The sequence below is a fragment of the Tursiops truncatus genome, chromosome 10, assembly GCF_011762595.2.
Source record: "Tursiops truncatus isolate mTurTru1 chromosome 10, mTurTru1.mat.Y, whole genome shotgun sequence".
Lineage (NCBI taxonomy): Eukaryota > Metazoa > Chordata > Mammalia > Artiodactyla > Delphinidae > Tursiops > Tursiops truncatus.
The window spans coordinates 96,602,725-96,624,017 of NC_047043.1; the positions used below are offsets into that span (position 1 = coordinate 96,602,725).

General features: G+C 50.9%; 1 protein-coding gene across 2 annotated transcripts in view; it reads left to right on the forward strand.

The window, feature by feature from the left end:
- The window catches only part of SLC6A11 (solute carrier family 6 member 11), a 122,282-nt gene that overhangs the window by 14,923 nt on the left and 86,066 nt on the right, over positions 1 to 21,293 (forward strand). For both annotated transcript variants that reach the window (XM_073787701.1, XM_033865432.2), the window contains exon 5: positions 9,027 to 9,159. In XM_073787701.1, the coding sequence (XP_073643802.1) occupies positions 9,027 to 9,159 (133 nt within the window). The remainder of the gene's footprint in view (positions 1 to 9,026; positions 9,160 to 21,293) is intronic.

Genomic DNA, 21,293 nt, shown 5'->3' on the forward strand with positions numbered 1-21,293 from the left:
CCCTACTTATAGACACCTCTCCTTACTGCTTCCTATCTTGCTGGATATTACCCTCCAGCCATGCAGGACCAGAACAGGCATTGAACTTGGGGTCAGGAGACTGGTGTGCCAGGCCAGGCTCTGCCACTTTCCAGTCTGTGATCTATGGCAAGGTCCATATCTACTTGGAGCCTCAGTCTGCTCTGGGCAGTGGGTGTAAAACAAGACAACATACGCGAGACTGCCCAGTGCTCCGTGCCAAAGTGTGTTCTACACAAAGTTAGGAGGTATTGCTTTGGAAAGGCAGAAACGTGATGGGGCACTTCCTTCTTAACAACTTTTTAATAGCTTTGTGGTATAATTTACATGCCATAAACTGCACGCTGTTTAGGTGTGCAAGTAGGTGATTTTCGAGCAAACTTGCCAAGTGTGAAATTGTCACCGCAAAATAGGTTTGTACTATTTCCATTTCCCCAGCAAGATCTCTCATGCCATTTGTAGTTAATCTCACTGTCCCTGCCAGGCAGCCATTCACCTGCTATCTGTTTCTGTGGATTTGTGTAGTCTGGACGTTGCATATTCAGTGGAGTCATGCAGTGTGTGGTCTCTGTTACTGTCCTCATGAAACTTAGCATCATGTTTCCAGGGTTCATCCATATTCTAGCGTGTGTCACTGCTTTGTTCCTTTTCGTGGCTGAATAATATTCCATTGTATGGATCGACCCCAGTTTGTCTATTGGTTGATGGACATTTGGGTGGTTTTCAGTTTTGGGCTCTTTTTGAATAACCTAGGAGTGGAATGGCTGAGTTTTATGTTTAAATTCTTAACAAACTACCAGACTTTTCCAGTGTGGCCAGAACATTTTATATTCGTACCAGAAATATGTGAGGGTTCCATTTCTCCGTATTCTTGAGGACATTTATCATTGTCTGTCTTTTTTTTTTTTTTTTTTTTTTTTTTTTTGCGGTACACGGGCCTCTCACTGTTGTGGCCTCTCCCGTTGTGGAGCGCAGGCTCCGGACGCGCAGGCTCAGCGGCCATGGCTCACGGGCCCAGCCGCTCCACGGCATGTGGGATCTTCCCGGACCGGGGCACGAACCCATGTCCCCCGCATCGGCAGGTGGACCCTCAACCACTGTGTGACTAGGAAAGCCCTGTTGTCTGTCTTTTTGATTACAGCCGTCCTCTTGGGTGCACCCTAGTGGTATCTCATTGTGGTTTTAATTTTCACTTTAATGGGGAATAGTTCTAAATAAGATTGGGAAACATTGGGTTAGACAGAGCTATAGAGGTGTCTTTATTGCAGGACTTCTCAGAGCCTTTAATAGTCTAATGAGCATTGGGCCTCTCTAAGGAGGGCTATAATGTGCAGCCATTTCTCAGTGAGGTCCCAGTGTGACCTCAGGGTGTATTAAAGGATTAGTGTTCTTTGGGAAGCATTAGCCTAGGACAGAGGTCAGGAAACTATGGGCCAAATCCCATCTGCTGCCTGTTTTTGTAAATAAAGTTTTATTGGAAGACAGCCATAGTGTTCATTTACATATTGTCTCTGGCTGCTTTCACACTGCAAGGATAGAGTTGAATAGTTGGGACAGAGACCATATGCCTTGCGAAACCTAAATCTGTACTATTTGGCCTTTTACAGAAACTGTTTGTTGACCCCTGACCTAGGAGTGCCTGGTGCGTGTAGATGCTCACTGCACCTTCATGGGGAAGGAGGGACCCGTCCTCAGGGTACAGGTGGGGACCAAGGAAGCACTTGGTGAGGCTTTGTATTATTTGAGCTGGTGCTTGAAGGACAGGCAGAATTTTTAAGGCATGTGAGAATTTACAGGGACATTCTTGGCAGAGAGAACCGTGGAATGAATCCTGGAAAGTGGAGGGGACTGGAGGGGACTTCCTCGCGACCTGGGAGGAGGATTTCTGCAGTGATAGAAGAAGTTGGCATGGGAGCTCCAGACCCCACAGACCAGCTTCGTTGCCTAGTTGTCTTCCCTGGGTGACACAATTTCTAGTCCATCTTCCCCAAGATGGGGCCATGGGTCCGAGCAGTGTCTCTGAAGTTGGATAGATGTGGCTTCAGGTTCTGCCTCTGCCTTTCTGGGCATGTTGCTGCCCTAAGCTACAGTTTTCCCATCAGTAAAGTAGGAATCATGGTTGCACTGGCCTCAGTAAGCATGAAGGGAGTGCAGACTGTCACTGACCTTGTCATCACCTTTCTCTTCCCTGAGGGCAGGACTCACCTGCCTTCCTCATCACTGCAGGCCTTGCTCTTAGGGCCCTCAGCAACGCGCAGGTAGCATCCAGTCACTCTCCTGAGTGAATACATGATGCAGAGGCCTAGGAGGGCCCTTGCCCTGAGTCCTCAGCTCAGTTTAGGGCCTCGATCGAGGGCTCTGTAGGAGCAGACCCCGTACACGGGGAGAGTTGGGGGCCTGCACTGGGCCGGGGAAGTGAGAGCAGGACCCCGAAGGTGGAGGGATTATGGAGGGGGCAGGGAAGGCGCATTTGTTTGGGTGATGGGCTGTCTTTGTTTGTTGCTTTGGGAGACCAGAAAGGAGGACTGAGCAAGGCTATTTATAGCGCAGTCCCTCAGTGCCAGCTTTTAGGGCGGCCTCTGCATCCCTGGCAGTGCTACCCTCCATGGCAGGTTAAAGAAAGGTGATGCGTTCGCCGGCTCCATGCTGGACACTGAGATGAGGCCTCCCCGGTTGGCTTGGGACCCGTTCCCACAGCGCCCCTCCCAGGCCCTCTGCGGTGGTGGGAGAGAAGGGTCTACTCCATCTTTGCTTTCTTTGGTCAAACGACTCTCGGCTCTGGAAGCTAGTGTGTGGAAGGAAAGCGCCAGGTATGAGGCTGTTTCCTTCCCTCTGGACTCAGCCCCTCTGTGTATGTGAGATACAGAGAGGACAGTGAGGGTGTTGCAGGATCGGATTCCAGCCACTTCCCTCAGACTGCGGAGGACATAGCAGAAGCCTTGAGTGGGAGGCATCCTCTCTCTGGGGTCAGCTTCTGCCGAGACAGAAGGATGTGTGGCCATCAGAAGAACCTGGTTTCAGGTCCCAATCTGGGCCAGTTGCTTCACCATTCTGGGCCTCAGTTTCCCCACCTGTAGAATGGGTATAAGAATGCCCTCATGGTAGTTATGTTGGTATGAGGACTGAATGCAGTGAGATGTGAGGGCTCTTGGGTGGCACCTGCCACAGTCCCCTCTGCTACCAGCTCCTTCTTGTTCCTTACTCTGAGAGTCTCTTAATGAGGATAGTTTGCTTTTCAACTCACCTCTTGGATTCCCAATTCTTTCCCTCTTCTTCCTGTAGAAATGACGTCTCCACGCATGGATTCTTTCCCTGCTGCCCGTCTCAGAGACTTCTACCTGCTTCTTTCCTCCCTCGCCCCCCATTCCCTTCTGCATTTGAAGCTTCCCCTCCCTCCTGGCTCTTTTCCATTAAGTATCCCAGTCATGCCAACCTGAAAATTAAACAAGCGTAGGTAAGACAGCTCTGATGCCCTGTGGCCAAGAACTACTAGTTCGCATTCTCATCAGAGCAACTTCTCCAAAGAGCCGCCTCAACAGGTCTCACCTCCCCTCTGCTCCCTGCGTGCCGCTGTCTGAAGTCTGCCCCGCCAGGGCTAGGCAGCTCTCCTTGCTTCACCTGCCAGTCTGGCCCCGAATCCCGCAGCGCTCTCCCTCTCACCAGGCCGCTTGGAGGCACTTGGCAGATGGGTTCCTTGCCCTCCTGGAACGCTCTCTCCCTCTGCCTCTGGGGATGCCACCTTCTTCAGGGATGCCTAACCCTTCTCTCTCTCCTCAAAGGGCTCCTCTCAGCCTCCATCTGCCCTGTAAGTGATGGGGTTCTGGGGGTTCTGTGGCCAGCCCTCTCCCTCCTGTTTCTCCGGCTCTCCCCAGGCGGCCTCATGCTCTCCCAGGACACTTGATGGCCAAGGGCTCGGGTCTGAATCTCCTGCCTGCATCTCTATTGTGAGGTTTGTACCCAGACACCCAGCTGCCTCTGGGCCTTGCAGCCGACTGGGTGTTCCACAAGCATCTCAAAATCACCTTGTCTAAAAGATTGACTCTCCGGGGCTTCCCTGGTGGCGCAGTGGTTGAGAGTCCGCCTGCCGAGGCAGGGGACGCGGGTTCGTGCCCCGGTCCGGGAGGATCCCACATGCCACGGAGCGGCTGGGCCCGTGAGCCATGGCCGCTGAGCCTGCGCGTCCGGAGCCTGTGCTCCGCAACGGGAGAGGCCACAACAATGAGAGGCCCGCGTACCGCAAAAAAACAAAACAAAACAAAACAAAAAAAGATTGACCTTCCACCTCCTCCTCCTCTACACCGATTGACAATTCATTCCTGCTCAGCTAATGACCCCCATCCATGAAGGTACAAACCTGGCGTCCGTCTGGACCTCCAACTTCCCTGCTACCTGCCACCCCCAGGCAGCCACCTTGCACCCCTGCTGCTCCCCAGCCCATCTGTTCCCCTCCAGGGCCATTTCCCTACCTTCGTCCAGCCCGTCCCTCTTTATTGTCCAAATTAAGGCAAAAGTCTCCACACTGGGCACCTCGCTCCATTCCACCCTTACCCTCCAGTCTTTCCAGTGCAGCCAAAGAGAGCTTTCGGAAACATGCACCTGATGTAGTCTTCCTCTTTTTTAAGATTCTTCTCGGCTTCCATCACCCTCAGGATGAAGCCCCAGCTCCTCAGCAAGGCTCAGAGTCCAGCTCTTGCTCATCACTCCAGCCTCATCCTTTGCCCCCACTTCTTACCCCGCTTCCTGCTGCACATCGAGCCCTTGTTCCAGCCTCCTGGCTTTTGCCTTTGGTGGACTTTCTGCCCCAAATGCCTCCCTCTTCTTTGTTAACCCTCCAGGGCCTCCACAGCCCCGCTCCCACGTCCAGATACTGGCCAGATCTGCAGTGAGGTTCCTCTGCTTTTCCCTGTCCTGACCCTCTCCACACTCTGCTCTGTTCACTTGTCCGTCTTCCCCCGTGGACCATGAGCTCTTGAAGGACCCCAAGTGTAGCACAGTACCTGACACACTGAAAACACCTTAATAAGTATCACTTGAATAAATTCATAAATGCGTGAAGGATGCGTGCTGTGTACTACTTTTGCCCAGCGCACGAAGTCACGTGAGGTAGCTTTGGGGGGGTGCATTCAACATGGCTTTAACTTGTAAAGGAAGGAAGGGCTTCCTTACAAACTGCCCCCCGAAGCTTCCCAAACACCTCTTAGTGTCATGGGGGAATCTAGGAGCTAGCACTGCAGCTGCAAGTCTGGGCCCTGGAGCCAGGATCCCTGGGTTCAGATCCCGCCCGTCACTTGCTCTCGGCATGACTTTGGGCAAGTTACCTAACCGCCTGGCACCTCGGTTTCCCCATCTTTGAAATGATGATAACAATTGCGTCTGCCTCGAGGATTGTTGGGAGGGTGAGATGAGTTCCTGCTTGAAAACCTATGGAAAGGAGGTGACGTCCCTTCCCCAAGGTCACATAGCTTGTCAGGAGCAGAGCTGGCTTTTGAGCCCAGCCATCTCTGTGTGTGCCCAGGGCTGGAGAAGCAGAGGCATTACACCTCCAGGTACTGGGTGGAAATCTCCAGAAATAGTCTTATGGCCTGAAAAAAATGCTTCACGAAGAACCTGCTTTCATGCCTGGCTCGTAGTAGGTGCACAATATTACTCGGGTAAATGAATCCTTCCGAAGGGCCCCATCCAGTCTTCAACATTTCCCGCCCCCTGAACGGTGTCGGGAGGTCTGTTCCTGGGTCCTTTTTTGCCAGGGTGTTGGCAGCAAACTCTTCCTTATTCAGACCTTTCTTCTGTCCCGGCGCTTCACGGGGGAGGGTCATTAAGAAAGTTTTTTTCCCAGGAAGAGCTGTGCTTTCTCCAAGTCTCCAGAGTTGAGTGTCCCAGCTCCCATGCTCTCAAAGGCTGTCCTTGTAGATTTGAAAACAACCCCGCAGTCCTGCAGGCTGAGAACCTGGTCCCCGAGCCTCCTTTCTTTAGAAACTCAATGTCCCTTGCTAGTTAGAGTCAGTGCTGGTTAAACCTAAAGAAAATAGTTTGAGGATGTTTTCAAATAATGTCTGGTGGAACAAAAGAGCAATTCATCCTGCATAGCTTTTAGTAATCTGCTTCCCATTTTGGGAATTAGATTGTTCAATTAAGTGAGAGGGCGCCGAAGCCAGCTGCATGACTCAAAAGTTTGCAGCATCCAAACTGTGGAAGAGGGGGGCCTGCACCAGCTCTCTCCTGGCGGGTCTGCTCCCTTCTTTCTCCCTCTGTCCCTGTGCTGTTTCCAGTTTTCAGATTCTCTGTTCAGGAAACAACCTCACCAGCAAGAGGGCATGGGTGTGCATGCAGCCCTGCTAGGCCTGTCTCAGTGTTTCTTTAATGGAGATTTCGAGGCTGCAGTGACAGGCACAGAGAGTACCCTGGGCATTTCCGTCTGCCGTAGCCGCTTTCTTTCCTGCTCTGGGTTGTCCTTTTTCATTCGCCACCTGATGGGTGTTTGGGAAGCTTCGGGGGGCAGTTTGTAAGGTGGTACTTATGCATCCGCGGCTGCGAGGCTCTAAGTCTGAAGACAGGGGAGTTTGTGAGCACCCTGAAGTTCCTGCAGAATTTGGGGAGTGAATGGGCACATCAGGGTATTTCTCTGGGGAGAAAGTACATCCCTTCAGTACCCTCTCAGAGGATCCCTAACTCCCTGTCCACGTCCTCTCAGAAACAAACAAACAAAACAAAACCCTTGGAGTCTGTACATCATTCCTCCAACACCAGGAAATTCTCCTTCTCCGGTGTTGCTCAAGCCTTGCTGTGCATGAGCAATCCTCCGGGAAACGTAGGAAAAGGTAGCTTCCCGGGAACCATTTTGTAAGGATTCAGACTCAGTGGGTCCACAGGAATTTTTGTATTTTTGGCAAGCACCCCACAAGGGCCATGCTCTGGGTCCTGCTGCTCTGTTTTAATGATAGATACTCTTAAAGGTTTCATTTAATACAGCCTGTCGTTTTAAAACGAATTAAAGCCAAAGACTGCTAAGATATAAGAAGCAAATAAAGTAACCGTTATAGCTAAGCAGCTGTCTCCTTTCTTTCTCAGATAACTTGGACTTTTTTTTGTCCAACTTACCCTAGTACAGGGCAAGCCCCATACCATGCGTGCCTTTTTATCCTCAGTATTAATATAGTGCCTGGTACCTAGTACATGCTCAATAAATGTATATTTAGGAGATGTCCCCCCTTCTGCCTATAGGTGTGAGAGCTGGCTTCCTTTCGAGTAAATCCCCGGCTGCACACAGCCCAATTTTATTTGGGGGCCTGCCTGATTTCTCCGACAGGGGCTGGGGCTGGAGGGAGCCTGCAGACCAGCGCTAATTGGTGTCATTGAGTAATTAATGCAAAATCAGGCCCCGAGTGGATTCCCAGGGAGACAGACACTGAGGGAGGCTTTCATGCTTGGTGGGATGGGAGCTGCTTTCTCAAAGGACGTTCCCAGAGCGCCCAGGCGACTGGCGTGGCCCGGTGGGGGTGGCTTGGCAGCCGGCATGGGGTTCGTGGAGCGAGTGTGGAGGGGGTTTGTGTTGGTGCCATGGTTCTGCACAATATGGAGCGTGGCGAGTCTGACTTTAGAGAAACACAAACCCCAGGCTGGGTTGTAGGAGCCAGGCCTGTGTCAGCCCTGAAGGACTGGTGGGGTCTGAGGGAGGGCCATGGCTGATCACGTTGGCTCAGCGCAGCCAGGGTCCCCCTCTCCTGTGGCCTGGGCCCTCTGGGACCCTCCCCTCCTGCCCCTTGGCACACTATTCAAGGCTCCCGAGGATGCCTCCTCTGTTTATCTGTCCTGCTTTTCGCTTCTGGTCTCTGGGCTTCCTTGTTGCCCAAGTATCCCATGCTCCGTTTTCTGGCCTTTGCTTTTGCTAGTCCCTGGGCCTAAAACAATCTTTACCCCCTCCTTCTCCTGGCTAAACTCTATCATCCTTCAAAATCTGGCTCAAATATCATTTCTTCCAGAAAGCTTTCTCGGACACCTGTGGCAGTCAGGAGAGTTTGGGTTATGCTGCAGTAACAAAGATCTTACTTAGTAGCTTGAAGCAACAGAGTTGGGTTTCTTTTTGTTTTTGTGGCTTTTTTTTTTTTTGAATGAAAGGTTATTTAAGTTCTACAGTACTTTACAATTTTCAAAATTTTCACACCCATGATTTATATAATCCCATAATAACCCCTTAAAAAAAAAAAAACCCTACCCCTGTCTTGCTCCTCCCCCCTTCCCTCTCCCCACTGGTAGCCACTAGTTTGTTCTCTGTATCTGGAAGCCGGCTTCTTTTATGTTTTATTCACTAGTTGGTTGTATTTTTTAGATTCCACATAGAGTGATATCATCCAGCATTTGTCTTTCAGCAGAGTTTGCTTCTTGCTTCTTGCATTTAAAAAAAGCCACCCCGCTCATGTGGGGTGGCAGGAGGGCTCATGTACTCACTTAGGAACTTGGGCTTCTAGAGGTCCACCTTGACACATGCTTCTGTTATGAGAGCCACACTAGGGCGAAGAGAACATGGCGGACCACACCGCCTGCCTCTGAACGCCTCCGTCTGAAGGGCAGTGTGTGCCGCTGGCCAAAGCAGGTCCTCTGGCCACCGTTGAGTTCAGCAGGGTTGTGTAATCTCCCCTGAGGGAGGGACCTGGGATGTTTATGGACCGTCCTGCCGTCTTCCAGCACCCCTGAGGTGGGCTAGGTACTTCTCGGTCTTCCCAAAGTCCCTGTGCTTCTTCCCATTGCAGTTCTTACCATACTGTTTCCATAAACCATCTGCTAACCCGCATCCTATCCCCCATGGAGCGAATCCATGAAGGCTGTGGCTGAGTCTTTCTCCTTTCTGAGGCTCCCACACCCGGCCCTGAGTTTGGCTCAGAGAAGACCCTTGGTGAATGGTGGGCGAATGAGTGGGCTGTCCTTGCCCCTCTGCAGCACTAGCTTTGCTTATGGTGGGGTCGGTGTGGGCTATCTCCAACCCCCGTGACTCTCTGCCCTCCCTTCTGCAGGCGCCGGGTCCTGGCCATCTCAGATGGGATCGAGCACATCGGGAACCTTCGCTGGGAGCTGGCCTTGTGTCTGCTGGCAGCCTGGACCATCTGTTACTTCTGCATCTGGAAGGGGACCAAGTCCACAGGAAAAGTAAGAGGTGGATCTTTAGCTAGCCGTGGGCAGGGGAGGGGCGAGTCGTCCTTGTACAAGCCACAGGGGACCCAGAGAATGCCAGGGGGCTCACGTGGCGAAGGCCAGCTCCTGAGTGGGAGGCTAGGAGGATTGCTAGACAAGGAGTCCAGAGCTGGAATCCCAGTCCACCGCCTGTTTGCCACACACCTCGGGGTGTTCGGTTCTACCTTCTGAGCCTCAGTTTGCTCACCTGTGAAATAATAGAGCCTGGTCCTGTTTTCTAACTGGGTTGAGAGTCATATAAGGAAAGTAGAGTTAAGGTGCTTTGGAAAGCAGGAAATGCTGAACTACTACCATGGGGTTTTTGTAATGAAGACCTGCACTCCAGGCGTGTGCTAGGGCAGGTGGTGCTGGGCGCCTCCGCTACAGATCCCGAGTTCTCACCAGCCTCCATCTTGTAGCCTTGCTGTGCCGGCTGCAGCAGGTGGCCTCCAGGGCCAGTGCCTCACAGGGGAGGAGAAATGGGGGGAGACAGCCAGCTCTGCACTGCCCTGGCCTGGAAGGTTCTGCGGCTCTTCCACTCACAGGCCACCGGCCTGAGCCTAAGGCCCAGGCTTACCAACCGCCAGGGAGGCTTAGAAGTGAGGGCAGCAAAGGGCCGTCTGATGCGTACAGCCATCTGTACCACAAGTCTCACTAGAGGTTATAACTGTGTAGCTCATGGCCAAGTCCAGCCCACTCCTGTATCATATCAAAAAGAAAAGAGGCGGGGGAGAATTAGTTACCAACGTTCAGAAATCAGGAAGTTTCATGTGAAATATGTGGAAAAAGAAGTAGGACTCTGTTGTCGCTCGGAAAGTTGGAAGATTGGGCCATGCTGGGATTGATGACCTACCCGGTAGCAGTGGGCTGAGTGGGAAGACTGGGCCACGCTGGGCTTGCACGCCTACCCGGTAGCAGTGGGCTGAGTTGGGCCGCAGCCACCTGCTTCTAGGGATACTAGGTTGACCAGTCCCCACCATTTCCATCACCCCTGGTCCTGTGGCTGGGCGTCAATGCCGTTAGTTTCCTCATTTGTGGAAAAGAGGAAAATCAGACTTTTTTTAAATGCCTGTGTCACCCTGACCGTGTCACTCCCCGCCTGCCTGCTTCTGGTAGGCAGTTGCTCATAAACTTTATTCTAAGTTATTGGCTGGGGCAGTGGGTGAAGACGAAACGTCCAAGGAAATAGGAACTTAATAACTCCGGGACGTTTTGCAAAAGATGGTCCCCTTGGCTCCCACAGGGGTAGGTGAGATGAAGAGGAAACTGCTAGAATGTGGGAGGCGGGCAGACCTGCAGGAGGGGCTTAGGAGAACACAGAAGAGATACCAACAAGCCCCGTGCTGTGGGCTATAAGGAGGCCAAGGATGGACTAGAAAGTCGTCATAGCTGTGCCTCAGGGACCGGAGAGTAGAACAGAGACTCTCATGTCCCCTCAGCCGAGGTGATTTTGCTGATCTTTGCTTTCTCTGGTTTGTGTCTTAAAGACAATAGGATTTTTTTTTGTTTTTCCAAACATAAAATTCATTGCATTATCGACTACATGCATCCTGCCCCCATGCCCCCCTTGCTGCCTCTTCTGGCTAAAGAAGAGGAGAAAGACTGGAGGGGGTGAGAACCAGGGTCTGGAACCATGGTCCACATCTCAGGTCTCTCTCTCTCGCTGGCTGAGACTTTGGGTGCATCACTTAACTTCTCTGAGCCTGTTTCCTCTTCTGCAAAACAGGGATTGATGAGTGACCTCGTCTCAGGGATGGTTGTAGGAGTGGAATGCAAGGCTGCACATTTCAGCACTTAGCAGAATGGGGAACTGATCATATGTGCTGAGTAGACGGTGATTTAAAAACATCTTGTTATAAAACTTATTCATTCAAGAAGTAGTTTCTGAGAATCTGCTTAATACCTAGCATTATTCAGTGGGTATGTAAAGGTAGATAAAGCACAGCCTCTACCCTACCCAGGTGACATATGTGAACGTGCTTTGTGAACCATAGAAAAAAGGGAGGAGGTATCATGGGTGGTGCTCTTATTGCTCCTACTGTGATGACCACCTTTCTGCGAGTCCGTGCTGGGCCAGCGAGGGCTGCAGTGATGAGGTTTTGGTGCGGGTGCGCGCATGGGCTGTCCACTTGCATGTGTGGCTTTGGGCTCTCGGGCCTGGACCTGGGCCACGGCAGAATTTCATTCCACTTGGCCCTCAGGAGGAAGCTCAGTCCCCAGTGGGGCCATTTGCCATTGGCTGGGACATCGAGCCTGTGTGTCAGAGAATCCTAAGGCAGGGACCAAGTATCAAGGAAGAACCGGTGAGCTATGTTCCGAGAGATTTCAGAGAAGATTTAGGGAAGGCAAGGTGACGGTTGTTAAGTACTTCAGATGCCCCTTCCATTCAGACCTTGAAACAACCCCATGAGACGCAGGGGCTAGCATTATCTCCATTTTACAGATGAGGAAACTGAGGCTTTGCGGGGTTACGTAACTTGCTCAAGGACACTCAGGTAGGGAGGGGAGGGCCGGGATTAACCCCAAGCCTCGGTGACCACATAGCCCATGCCTCTGGGTGAGTGGACCATCATTCCTGTCGTCTGTGACCTGAGGGCAATGACCGTTTCCTCGCGGATTGGTTATGAAGAGGCCGTTGACGAGACTGCCTAGAACATAGTAGGTGCTCTATGATTGTTGGTTGCAGCTGGATCTAAATGGGGCTATTAAGGGAAATGCTGAAGTCGTATGAACAATTCAGTATTTTCCTCAAGACTGGGTTTCATGGGCTCTTCCCCATGTTTCATGCCCAAGACCAGGGTAAGTGTCCAGGATGAGATGTGGTTTGCTGGACCTGTGAGGTTCCTTAGAGATTATCTGGTCCATCTGCACCTGTATTTTATGCATGAGGAAACTGAGGCTCAGAGAGGAGAAGGGACTTGTCCATGGTCTCACAGTGAGTTAAGTGTCAGGTTAGGACCTGGTCTGGTGGCCCAGCTCCCTGGCTGTTTATAAATGACAAGGTTCTGTAGGTCACATCTGACAGTTTGGGGAGACCAGGAGAGCCCGGATCAGCATGTGGGCTCCTCAGGAGAGGGTCTGATGCTTTTGTTACTGTTTATCATTCATCTCACCTTGAACATGAGCCCAGTGTCCAAAGGCTTTTCGATTTTGTACAAAAACAGTTAAAAATAAACACAGGGTCATCTGAGTCTTCCTGAGTGGGCAGAGGTTGCCCCTGCCGCCTGCCTGCGGGACCCTGGCCAGAGCCGCCCTCAGGAGTCAGTTGAAGGAAGCAGCGAGAACTCCATATTCCTGCTGTTGTCCAGGCCACGCCCGAGTTGGCTCTTCCTCTGCATCCCAAGTTCCAGCGTGCTCTCCATACCTGGGCTGCACCAGAAATTTCTGAAATTTCATTAACTTGGAAAAAGTTCCTGGCCGCATCCTGTCTCCAAGGCAAAAACTATAACCCCAGCCTTAACTCAATTGAGAGCCCATCCCCTGCTCAGGAGTTCATGCAGACGCTGCAGGCTCAGCCTCTTGGCAGGTGGCTCTGTAAGTAGGGATTTCGGATCACATCACAAATAAGCAGATCACAGATGAAGCCGTGGCAAGGTGATAGGTGAAGGTGTAGCAGTGCTCTCTAGCGGCCCGAGGGGCGGTGTGTGGGCCCCGACGCTGTGTTGGCGTCATTGCTCCCACCAAGGACAATCGCTGTATGTGACCTTCACTCCATCACCTCCTGCGCCTTCCTCAGTGCTTTTCATCCTTCTGACATCACAGAGGCCCGCATGCAGCATCTCCCAGAGTCAGGGCAAGCAACATCAACTCTCAGAAGAAGCTGCTCTGGCTGGAGAGAGAGTAGCTAGGTTCCAGCTTTGGTACATAGCGAGTGGCACATGGCTGTTGCTTAGTGAACATTTGAGGAACGGATGAATCCTGCCTGGGCAGGGCCTCCCTGCGAGGTGCTGGGACACACTGGGGAACAGTTAGACAGTCGGGTCCTATGAACGTGGGGCTTCTAATGGCGGAGAACTGGCTCTGGAATGTTAGAATATAGCTTGTCCGAGCCGGGAGGGTTTAAGTCCAAACCCTATTATATAAATAAGGCAGTGGAGGCCCAGAGAGGCCACGAGATTTGCCTAAGACCACCCTGCTTGGGAAGAGCAGCGCTGGGATCCAAATCCAGATCTGTCTGCCTTCCCTAGGCCTGGTACTCATCTGTTCTCATACCTCCAGCTGTGGGTTCACGTCCAGGTTCAACGAGAACACATGGATCCGATTTCTGGGCGCGTGGCAGGGGCTTAGTAAGCCATTTATTTTCTTGCCCTGGTTTTAGTTCTACAAGGTTATTTTTCTTCTCTCTCTGGACAATATTGGAAATTCTCACAAGTCTGGATTAACAAAATAAATAAGAACGTTTCTCGATTGTATATCAAGTCCTGAGAAAATATAGGATTCTGAAACCCTTCTTTCTTCAGGAGGAAACGTCCAGGCTGTTTATAACTGGTCATCTTCTGGATGATAATCATTTTCAACTGATAATGGAAATCAAGTGGCTAAGACATGGAGACATCTTTGTGATTTTCTTGTGTCCTTGTTTTTTGTTTTTAAAGATTTTATTTTTTAGAGCAGATTTAGGTTCACAGCAAAATGAGGCAGAAAGTACAGGGATTTCTCATGCACTCCCTGCCCCCAACACTGTATAACCTCCCCCATTATCAATATCCCCCGCCAGAGTGGCACATTTGTTACAACTGATGAACCTACTTAAACACATCCTAATCTCCCAAAGTCCGTAATTTACATTAGGGTTCACTTTTGGTGCTGTACATTCTGTGGGTTTGGACAAATGTGTAATGGCATGGATCCACCATTATAGTATCATATAGAATAGTCCCATCGCCCTAAAAATCCTCTGTGCACTACCTGTTCATCTCCCCCCTTCCCCATCCCTGGCAACCACACACACACACACAAAACCAGTCTTTTGCTGTCTCCATAGTTTAGACTTTTCCAGAATGCCATATCATTGGGATTATACTGTATGTAGCTTTTTTAGGTTGGCTTCTTTCACTTAGTAATGTGCCTTTACGTTTCCTCCATGTCTTTTCATGGCTTTATAGCTCATTTCTTTTTATCACTGAGTAATGTTCCACTGTCTGAACGTACCACAGTTTGTTGATCCATTCACCTATGGACAGACATCTTGGGTGCTTCCAAGTTGGACAATTAGGAGTAAAGCTGCTGTGAACAGTCGCGTGCAAGCATTTGTACGGGCATATGTTTTCAACTCCTTTGTATTAATATGAAGGAGCATGACTGCTGGTTCTTATGGTAAGAGCATGCTTAGTTTTGTATGAAACCATGAACTGCCTTCCAAATTGGCTGTACCATCTTGTATTCCCAACAGCAGTATGAGAGAATGCCTGTTGTCTGCATCCTTGCCAGCATTTGGCATCGTTGGCGTTTTGGATGTGGGCCATCCTAATAGATATGTAGTGGTATCTCTTTGTCTTAATTTGCATTTCCCTGATGACAGGTGATATGAAGCATCTTTTCATATGCTTATTTACTGTCTGTATATCTCTTTGGTGAGGTGTCCGTTAAGGTCTTTGACCCATTTTGAAATCGGTTGTTTGTTTTCTTATTGTTGAGTTTTAAGAGCTCTTTGTGTATTTTGGATAACAGTCCTTTATCAGATGGGTCTTTTGAAAATATTTTCTCCTGGTCTGTGGCTTGTTTTCACATTTTTTTGGCATTGTCTTTTGCAGAACAGACGTTTTTAATTTAATGAAGTCCAGCCTATCAACTAGCTCTTTCATAGATTGTACTTTTGGTGTTGTATTTTATCTAAAAGTCTTTGCCATACCCAAAGTCATCTAGGTTTTCCCTTACGTTATCTTCTAGGAGTTTAATAGTTGTGCATTTAGATCTATGACCCGTTTTGAGTTAATTTTTGTGAAGGGTGTAAGGTGTGTGTCTCGATTCATTTTTGCATGTGGATGTCCATTTGTTGAAAAGACTGGCTTTGCTCTTTCCTTGTTTTTTTTTTATTTGCCCACCAAATCCATCTTGCCCGTCGCCGCCACCAGGTCCTCCCTCTGGTCTCACAGGCCTCAAACCACTAACTTGTTTTGACAACTTCTCACCTAACCTCTCCAGTTGTTGACCAAGTCTACTTTGTAATCACCCTAGAAAGCATCCTGTCTTGTCCATTTTTATTGTCCATCCATCCACTCAGCCACCCACCTAGACATTCAACAGTAGCTCCCCAGGACCTCCAGAGTGAAAATTGCTCTTAGAACTTCCCATTTGCACAAACATATTGCTGACATGCAGAATGACACGACTGAAATCCTTTATGTTCTATGAAACAATAATTTCAAATAAATTCAAGGTGCTCCTGTCTTTATTCTATGTTGTCATCCTACAGCATGGAAGCAACGTTAGGGAATGGTGATAGCCTAGTCCCTGCTATGCATATTCTTTGAAGACTGAAAAAACCGGTCCTTACTACGTGTCCTTCTCGTGTGGCTTTGCTAGGCCTTAGTCCGACCTGGGGATCGGTCAGCATTGGCCTTTGGCCAGATTTCACCTATGGCCTGCTTTTGTAAATAAAGTTTTATTGGAACACAGCCACATCCATATGTTTCTGCGTTGCCTTCAGCTGCTTTTGTGCTACTACAATGGCAGAGCTGAGTAGTTGCAACAGAGTTTGTGTGACCCACAAAGGCTAAAATATTCACTATCTGGCCCTTCACAGAAAAAGTTCATGGATCTCTCCTCTGTTAAACTAATTAATGCAAACTATTTGCCGTGTAACAAGAAACTAACACCTAAATTGCTGTCACCCCAAACGTGGACCACTTCAGATGCTGAAAAGCTACAGTGATCGTTTGCAATGGAGAGCTTTTCTGAAGGAATCTTAAAATCTCACCCCAGCCTTTCCAGCTCCTAAATGTTCTGGTTCTTGTATCCAAATGCTCACTTGCTATGGATGTTACTCATTGATTCTTCTGTTCATTCATTAAATGTTTATCGCTCACCTACTGTGTGCCAGGTACCAGGCTGGGGGCTCTTTTCAGTGGTGAGCGAGTCAGACTGTGAAGCTGACTGTTGGTGGGGGAGATGGAGAACAAGCAGCTATAGAAACGCTGTGGGCGGAGGACGGGGGCCTTGAGGGGGAAGAATTAGGGCAGGAGACATTCTCACGGGGGGGCCAGGAAAGCCTCCCTGAGAGAGGCCCCCATCTGTGATGGGAAGGATGTGAAGGGATTGGCCTGGTGAGCAGCACAGATGACATTCTCAAGTGGGAAGGACTCGGTGAATTTGAGAGGCAAAGTAAAGGTGGAGGCCAGATGGAGTCGATGTTAGCAAGTGATGGGGCAGGGGACAGACTAACAGCCATGGTGAAGGGTCGGGGATTTTATTCTAAGGGCCGTGGAGAGCCGCTGAAAATTTTTAAGCAGGGGTAGCACGATCTGACTTTCATCCTGAAAAGCTGGCTCTGGCTACTCGTGGACAATGGACGGGTGGGAGCGGAGAGGCTGGGGAGCTCTAGTAGCGGGTGACCAGGGGGAAGGTGCAGCGGGATGGAGAGAAGTGTCCAATCAGAGACACCTTTTGGTGTGGCGTCCTCCTTCTGCGGGACCCGATGCTGCACAGGAGCCTAAGACCTTTCTCTCTCTTTTGAGTTTTGAATGGGGCGGCTTGCCCAGCTCTTGCCTAGATGCTCTGCCCTCTGCAGGCAGCCCTCCCTGCCCACCAGCTAGTCAGGTGCCCCCTCATGCCACCCGCACTCCCTGCCCAGCTGGCCGCTGTTCTTTGCTCTGTCCCCCTGGCGGTTCCTTCTTCTGTCCTCCTCTCAGAGGATGATTTATGGATTTTTCCCCCTCGTTTCCTGGTCTCCAGGAGCAGTGGTTGGGAGGGGAGGGTGCTACAAAAATAGTTCTGGCCTCTTCCCTGCCTCCTCCTAGTGCCACTTTAAAGGAAGCTGCAGGATTAGCTGGGGTTTTAAGCAGAATCCTGCCTGTTCACTGCTTTAGGCCACTGTTTTTATTCTTTTCAGAGCTCCAGGACACCAAGGCAGGAAAGAAGAAAACACACACAGACACACTCACACAGAAACAGCTGCAAATAGCCTTGAATTGATTTATTTTTTTCTTTTCCTTCCTTCATTCACAAACAAGTAGAGGCGTTGGAGGTAGTGCAAGGACTCTTTCTTTTATTAAAGTGTAGTTGACTTACAATATTAGTTTCAGGTGTACAACATAGCGATTCAATGTTTTTATAGATTATACTCCATATAAAGTTATTGGGAAATATTGGCTATATTCCCTGTGCTGTACTTACATCATCCTTGTAACTCATTTATTTTATACCTAGTAGTTTGTACCTCTTACTCCCCTTCACCTGTCTTCCCACTGATAACCACAGCCTGTTCCTGTTACATTTGTGCAAGGGCCCTTAAACAGCCCGCGTTCTCTGCATGATGGTGATGGTAAAGCAGATGTTTCAGTGGCACTTTGATCCAGGCCCTGTTCCAAGGCGCTTGCTACATTAGCCCGCTGAGCCATTAAGACAACCCTATGAGAAAGGTACGATTGCTATCCCCATTTCACAGATGGGAAGACAAAGGCTCACGGGGCTTAAGCTGCTTGCCCTAAGATCGTGAGGGATCACACCCCTTCGGGAGCAGGGAGGAGCAGGGCGGGGCCTCTTGGCCGGTGAGGGTGCCTGCTGCCTCCAGCTTATCCCAGACCTGCCAGACGGAGATGCAGCCTGGAGGGGCCATCCGTGGCTCCTCCCTCGAGTGTGTGCCTTTTTCTCCCTCCCTCCCACTACCACCAAGGGGGTTTGGAGCTGCCAGCAGGGAAACCCTCAGGAGCCCCCCACAGAACATTTATGCTTCAGGAGCGCCCCATAAAGTGGCTGATGGATTCAATGAGGCATAAAGCAGGAGTAAAGGGGGCAGGGGGGAATGAAAGGGAAAGATGTGTGAAAGGGGAGAGAACAGGCCCAGGAAAGGAACTGGGCAGTGCTGTCTCTCGGCCCTCAAGTGGCCTTTGTTGCAGCCTGAAGCAAGCGGGGACGGCGTTGGTGGTGGGGCTCTTCCAGCGCCCGGCTGCTGTCTGCATTCAGAGAGGAAACTAGAGCGTTCATGAGATGCATGCAGAGAGCCCCGCAAGGAGATCCCCTGCCTTCCGCCCCCAGAGCCCGAGGACACCCCAAGCCACTGCTGAGGGGCCTTTGTGCGATGTTGGGAGCACTTCTCACACAACTGGTCCGGGGAGAGCCGTAGATTGTAACATTAAGTCAAAAGAGTTTAGCGTCTTGATTCAGCCCTTTCTTTGGCCTTGAATGACGGCGCTTCACCTTTAGCGGGAACCCTGGCAGCAAGGAGGGTTGGAAAGGAGGGAAGCTTTGCGACTCAGTAATACCGTCTTTATTAAAGCACAAAGGCCCCCCAAAGTCTGAGTGGTTTCTGGGTGGGAGGGGTCCCGCGGGGCTGGCCGCCTCCTGAGAAAGCCCTCGGAGTACAGAGGGGGGCCCAAGGGGAGTGGGCGCTGTTAACCCTTCTGGAGCGCCCCGGGGAGCCCGGCCCTGCCCGCAGCCCATCCACGTGCGGCCGTCTCCCTGGGAAACGAGCCGCCCTCCCGCATGGCAGCGTCAAGGAGTCAAGTCGGCTTTGCACTCCACGTGAGACCAAGCGAGGTGTCATGGGCTGAACCAGAAACGGGCAGAAGTGTTTATGTTGAGCCTCCTGAATATTAGCACCAGGCTGAGCACTGCAAGGGGGAGTTTAAAAGAATGGCTAGCTGTGTACCCTGCCCTCCAGAATTGGGCAGAGAAGCTGAAGACAGAGCTAGTGATGAAGGATGGAATGAGCCGACGTTTGGTGTCAAGAGTCCTGCCCCACAACCCGCCAGCGGCGTGAGTTAGTGCGGCCACCATCGCCCTCCCTGGCTGTCTGTGTTACTCCATTTCCCTGGGCCTCCGTTTCCCCTTCTTTCAAGGGTAGCGTGACAGGTGCAGTGACAGGTGGGGGGGCTGCGCTGGTGTCACTAGGGAGAGAACTTTTAAGTCCTGGCAGCCAGAGCATGCCGGGGGTGGGGTGGGAGGGGTCAGCATGTCCAGGAGGCTCCGGGCAGGTGACGGGTGGGCTGGCTCTGACAGATGTGGTGGGAACAGTGACAGGCAAAGGCCCAAAGAGACATCTGGGGGAGCAGTGAGGGATGGCGTGAGCCTGTGCAGAATGCAGGCCGGGGGCTAAGCAGGGGACTGGCGTGTTGTGGAGGCGTCCGTCACTCCACTGCGCTTGTCTCTCACCAGGGTGTCTGCAGATCCCCTCTGCTCCCCACCCCTGTGGCCATCTTTGTCGGTCAGCATTCAACCAGAGCAGCAGAGCCAGGAGATACGTATTCAGAGATTCCGTTGAGGAATTGGTGGTGGTGAGGGCTGCCTGGGCAAGTCTGGCGTCCAGAGGGTGGGCTGTAGCTCTCTGCAGGAAACGATGCCCACAGGTGGGCGTTCTCCATTAGGGAAACCTTGGTTCTGCTCTTAAGGCCTTTGAACCGATTGGATCAGCCTACCCAGATCATCTAGAACAATCTCCCTTACTTAAAGTCAACTGATTATGGACTTTAATCACATCTATAAAACACCTTCACAGCAACACCCAGATTAGTGTTTGCTTGCATAACTGGGACTGTAGCCTAGCCACCTAGCAGAGCCTTCCCAGCACCTTCATCCACGTGCCCCCCACCTCACCCCCGGATGTTGGCACAGCAGGCCACCCAGACCCAGGCCGCGTGTTGGCCACTGCCAGACTCTGCTTTCTTAACCATGGCTTTCGTCATGTACCTGTTCCCTCAGAACTCCACCATAGCTTCCCAGCATCTATAGCACCTACTCTGAGTCTTAAAAATTGCCCAAAGAATATGTAACAATAGCTATTTCAAAGTGAAAAATGGTCCCCCCCAAATCACTTCCCTGTTGCCCTCCAATCCTTGTACACATTTCGTATAACCATAGTTTGTACCTCATTTAATCATAACATGATAGAATTGAATGTTTTGCCTTTTTCATCACAGAGCCTCCCTGCTGCCCCCATTTTGCCAAAAGACGATTTTTAAATTCCATTGAATAAATCTTTCATGACATCGTAAACTCTTCCATGACTTACTGGACTCAAGATACTTACAGTTTTTCCAGTCGTTGAAAATGCTAATGGGAGTGCTTGATTCATGTGGCTTTCCTTCCCTATGGGAGATCATTTTGCTATAGGAAGGCGACAGGGTGTGAAACCTCTGCCAGAATCAGTCTTATCTGCCCCAAGAATCTTTGTCTACTTTCCCTTCCCACCCCCTGCTTCCTGCCGGGCTTCCAGCGTCTCTCTCCTCATGCCCAGATGCTCATGGTTGAAGGCCCAGCTCAAGTCCGGTCCTGGCATTTGGGAAATGTTAGGATTGGATGAAAGAGGTAAGTCTCCTTCACCCCAAACACCTGTTCCCTCAGACCCGCCTCCCTGTCCCCACTTTCCACCAGCGCTCCCTTCTCCATGTTCACTTGACAGATGAGCAGGGTGACCGGGGGCACTTTGCCCCCTTCCAGCTCTTGCTTTCTCACCCTCCTGCTGTCTCTTCTCCTCCAGGAAGCCTTCAGGGGCCCCTCGCACCCTCATCCTTCGCGGCTTTCTCTTCACTCCGAGGCTCTCACCTCGGCAGCATCCGGCTGCCCTGAGTTTGCCTCTCGTTGTCTCGTGACTGCTGGGCTTGTGGGCCCAGAGTGATTTCCTACCCTGTAGGGCAAATATTTATTAAACATGTCCTGTGTACCGTGTCCTGTGCCCAGGACCACAGATATCAACTCTAAACAACCTTAGAGGCTAGAGTTTAGAAGACAGGTAAACAGGCAGTTGCAAAATATCACTGTGCTGGGGATAAATGCAGGAAGCAGTGGGATCCACGCTGGCTGGGGAGGTACGGGTGGTTATTAATTACCCAAAGGCAGAGGAGGAAGGAGATTCCAGGTAAAAGGAACCACGTACAAAGGCCAAGAAGCTAGCTTACATCCTTTGTCCTCCCTCCTCCCTTTTTCCTTGCCTCTTTCTTCCTCTTTGTGTATGC